Source organism: Saccostrea cucullata, unplaced genomic scaffold, assembly GCF_032062105.1.
Source record: "Saccostrea cucullata isolate Sc308-1 unplaced genomic scaffold, CSIRO_AGI_Scuc_v1 ctg1432, whole genome shotgun sequence".
Lineage (NCBI taxonomy): Eukaryota > Metazoa > Mollusca > Bivalvia > Ostreida > Ostreidae > Saccostrea > Saccostrea cuccullata.
In genome coordinates this window covers 87,658-92,500 of record NW_026929305.1, presented here as the reverse complement: position 1 = coordinate 92,500, position 4,843 = coordinate 87,658, and the positions used below count along the sequence as shown (strand labels likewise).

At 33.1% G+C, this 4,843-nt stretch overlaps 1 protein-coding gene across 1 annotated transcript in view; it reads right to left on the bottom strand.

The window, feature by feature from the left end:
* The window catches only part of LOC134280395 (probable serine--tRNA ligase, cytoplasmic), a 15,674-nt gene extending 10,831 nt beyond the window's left edge, over positions 1 to 4,843 (bottom strand). Inside the window, exons 1-2 of the mRNA XM_062762804.1 lie at positions 4,661 to 4,843; positions 789 to 859 (exon numbers count right to left, since the gene is read on the bottom strand). Of these exons, the coding sequence (XP_062618788.1) occupies positions 789 to 859; positions 4,661 to 4,796 (207 nt within the window). The 5' untranslated portion in view covers positions 4,797 to 4,843. The remainder of the gene's footprint in view (positions 1 to 788; positions 860 to 4,660) is intronic.

The following is a 4,843-nucleotide window of genomic DNA, read 5'->3' as shown; positions in this document are numbered from 1 at the left end:
ATGAGTCAAACAAAAAGAGTGCTGTCAAAGTTAATACATTAAAATATTGGTTTCTGGTTCTTTTGGCAATAAACTTTTCCATTAATTATTTTGTAAAAGCAGGTTTAGATACAATAACATTGCTTTCTACTATCTTCTTATGTTGATTTGAATAAGCATTTTCCCAGTTGTGAAAATGTTGTTGCTTCTTTTAGAAATTTTCTTCATTTGAATGGTCCTTAATTGAAAATGACATAATGCAAGAATTTGTAAACATGGTAAAAGAATACAAAGCTCAAAATAGAATTAAATTACATATAGTTAATAAAATTCTTATTTTGCAGGCAGATTAAATTGTGGCCTGGGGGAATTTTAATTAACATAGAAGAAGCATTAAGAATAAAACATGCACTTACTCTCATTGAAAATATGTCACAACTTTTTTTTTACAGCTATGACAAAAACAAGTCATTCAGTAAACAAAGTAACTGCATGGGTTTATCATTGTCTTTTTTGTGATTGGGTTTTTTACCCCCCACTCCACCCCCACCCACCCTTTTGTGAAGTGTTACCATCATTCTAATTATCTGTGTCATTTTAAATTGAAAATTATAGAAATTAGGACAAATGACTTTTTCTACAAAGTACATGCAGAAAAAAAAAACAAACAAAAGGAATTTGAGAAAATAAATGAACACATATAGTTTTTCTGCAATATATAATGCATTGATAAATGTAAAAAAAAAAAAAAAAAAAAAAAAAGAATTTGAAATCATCCAATTCATCAGTATTTTTAATGCCATACCCACCTTCATTTTCTCGCCTATAACTTTGCTACAGAGATTCTTCTGTTTATTCAGCAGGTCAGCTCTAAACCTTTCTGAAATCAAATAAAATCCCATGGTACAAAAACTTTCAATTAGGATTTACAATTTACAATGTTTGAATCTGGACTTGATAGATAAGGGTTTTTAGATTTTCCAAAATTTTTCTTATGAGGAAGACATCATTGTGATTCTATTCATCAAGCAAGTGATAATTTTTAGGGGACATTTATTTTTCAGAAAAACTTTACTTGTATGTGCAATTATTGTAGATCCTGTTAAATTTTTTTGTAAAAACAGTATTATTTTCTTTTTACATGACAATATGTAATTTTGAACTCGAATTTTGATAATTCTATTTTACTTAAAGTAAATGTAATTCCATATTACTCAATTCAATTAGACTTGGCATGCAGACCAGTGAGCTTCAATTCTGCAGATATTATAGTCACATACTTGCAACTTTTCAACATAATTATGGAAAGCTATTCAAATAGCTAAATGGTGACTAAGAGAGCTCGTTACTGTGAGCTCTTAAAGCAATGCCTGGTTGAAGAGAAAATTCTGACTTTGGACATAAATTGTAACAAATGATTTTTTTTCTGCAGTTACTCTAGACCCACAATGCATCGCTTGTTAAAACTATGTTCTCAGGAGAGTGACTGCAAAGGTTCAACAAAAAAGTTAATTTGCCTTGATCAGGTCCAGTATACAATCACTAGATTTAGTACGTAGGTAGAATTACCTACATAACTTTATTTACCTACCTCAAGTAGCTTTACTTAGCTATTTCAATGCAACTTTTCAAAATTTTTCACTTTATTAAAATGAGACAAAAAGTCGCAATTAAATGACTATTTATATTCATAATAGGGATCGAGGTTTAAAAACGTAGGTACTGTAAATCACGTTTTATTTGCGAGAACTTAATTTTCGCGTAATTTCGCGAGACAATAAGCTCGCGAAAATTTCATTCTCGCGTTGAAAAGTATTCCTTACAAGTATATAGAGAAAAACAAGAATTCGTGAAAATTATGTCTCACGAATTAAGAGTCAATGACTATCTCGCGAAAATAAGGTATTGTGGAAATTTAGTGATCTACAGTAATCAAATTATACGAAACTCACCTCGATGAATGTTAATATCAGCATAAGTAATGCAAATCTCACATCATATTTTCTTAATATTTAGTATTTATCCCAACAACAATATTCTTGCATGTTGTGTTTAACCCCTTACATGGTAAATACACATTTCTATGCCTGTAGCTTGAAAAACATGTATAGTGTAAACAAATATTCATAACTTTGTTAATACTGCAGATATCAAGGACTTCAAGTTCACTGGGATTGATCTGTTCCCAAAACTTTAACCTGGTCTCTTGTATGGAAAATGTACGTCAGATCCAGCATCCGAAGCAAGTCTGGTAGTGTCCATCCCTAGATGCATCATCCATGCAAGTTTGGTCCTGGTAGGGCTTATAGTTACTTGAGAATTGACCTGCTCCAAAAACTTAAACCTGGTCACTCATCTGGAAAATGTAGGTCAGATCTAGCATCTGAAGCAAGTCTGGTAGTGTCCATCCCTAGATGCATCATCCATGCAAGTTTGGTGCGGGTAGGGCTTATAGTTCCTTGGGAATGGACCTGCTCCAAAAACTTTAACCTGGTCACTCATCTGGAAAATGTACGTCAGATCCAGCATCCGAAGCAAGTTTGATAGTGTCCATCCCTAGATGCATCATCCATGCAAGTTTGGTCTGGGTAGGGCTGATAGTTACTTGGGAATGGACCTTCTCCAAAAACTTTAACCTGGTCACTCATCTGGAAAATGTAGGTCAGATCTAGCATCTGAAGCAAGTCTGGTAGTGTCCATCCCTAGATGCATCATCCATGCAAGTTTGGTCCAGGTAGGGCTTATAGTTACTTGGGAATGGACTTGCTCCTAAAACTTTAACCGGGACGCCAACGCCAATGCCGGGGGGGTATAGCATAAGCTCATCTCGACTTCGTCGAGGTGATCGAGTTAAAAACAACCCAAAGCAGAAATAGTTTATACATTGCTGTGTTTGGACAATTTAGAGCAAAACATGTTCTTCCATTGTTTGGCTAATTGTCTTCTCTATTGCGTGCGGTGAGGCGTCCGCGCGCATGACTGAGTTTGATTACTTCACATTGTGCTGAACAATTACCGACCTATTATCATGTTAACCGGAACTGGACTTCTTTGTCATTTCATTTAAGGAATAACTGTTCTAACTGTCATACACAGCCCCAAAACATTCAGAACTTTGATTGCAATTGCGCAAATAAAGACATTTCTTCAAGAGTAATTTTTTCATGAATTGTTTTCAGATGAGTTCCAAGTTGAAAATGATCACTGCATCAAAATAAGATTTTCTGCACACCCTGAGAAAAGTGCTTTTTTTACAGAAATATATTGATTTGGTAGCTAAATAAAGCTACATCAGGTAGGTAAATAAAGCTAAGTAGGTAAATCAAGCTATGTAGCTAAATCTAGTGATTGTCATACATGCTACCGAGACAATTATGCCAGATGTTGAAATTTTAGAAATACACACGACACTGGATATAATCTGACAAACTTGTGAGAGTTCACACTTTTACAGCAGACTTCGACAATATATATGTATAAATTGTTTATAAAAGGTATTCAACTTCAAGTTTTGGAACATTGCATTCCTCATTAAATTATAATCTACTTCATGGAAAAGACACTGCCAAAATCCAACATGGAAAAAATGTGCCTGCAAGTAAAAACCATAAGGACTGTCCAGATGATTAAAAAAAAGAAAAAAGAAAAGAAAAGACCATGCCTTTTGCAAACTTTGATTGAAAAGTTAAAAATGACTTCTTAATATTCCCTTTGATTAAGAAAAAAATAATTTAACAATATTTTTTGTATAACAGCTAGTAGCCTTATAAACTTTGTAATTTACCAACAGACAATGAACAGTTCAGCTTATTTGTAAAGTTTAACATCCTTATTCATGTTGCAATATGTTAACTTTGTGTATCACATTCTTTAAGACAGGGGGTATATTTATCTTAATATTAACATATTAAATAATTTTGAATAAAATTGTCTTTTTTTTAAATTTCAAATGATATTGTATTTGTACTTTTGTTTAAGTTAATTGATAGAGAAGAAAACAGTTTTTGAAGTAGTAATAATATATGATATAATTAAGGTAGTAGATTGATAATTTAGAAAAAAAACAACCTACAAAAAGTTATTTCACGACAAAACGCCGTGAATTAGGAACTTAAAAAAATGTCGTTACGCGCAATCTCCCCCAAGAAAATTTTCAAAAGTTGGCATGTATGGATTGTACCAGATCTGTTGATTTAATATATGTAGAAGATCAATAGTTAGCGAAATGTTCTACATTAAATTTTGATCAGCACTGTTCAGGCTTCTGTTTGGGAATGCAACTTACATACGATATGTCATGTGATAACAGTGTCTAGAGCACCAAATATCATGTGCGATTTGATGATGTCGTATTTAATCAAAACTAAGTATCTGCTCTCGTCTTGACAGTCGCACTGTCAACATATTAAAGCAGTGTGAATATTTCCATCTATACAGACAATTATTCAATACTGGTCCAAAACAGCTTTCCAGCAATATTAGCCTATTTCTTGTAAATTGCATCATCCATCAACTAACTTGCATCATCAAAAGACATCAATAAAGAGTAAAAAAAACCTTATTATCATGTTGTTCCTTGCTATATCTACGCAAAACTGCTAAGAAAATGTCAGTTTTGACAAACACTGAGAGTGAGAGACATGACTTTCCTGGCAGGTTAACCTGTCAATATATCCCTTACTTTTTCTCCATTGGGTGTCATTTTCAACCACTTTATCCACCAAGGTAACGTCTTTAAAACGCTTGGCTTGGTTTTCTTTGATTTTGTCAGGATTTCCTCCTTTATCTGCCCTAAAAAGTTCAATATCTAAAACCATTATTGCGATTTATATATTTCAAATGGTACAACAACTTCGCCGGTGTC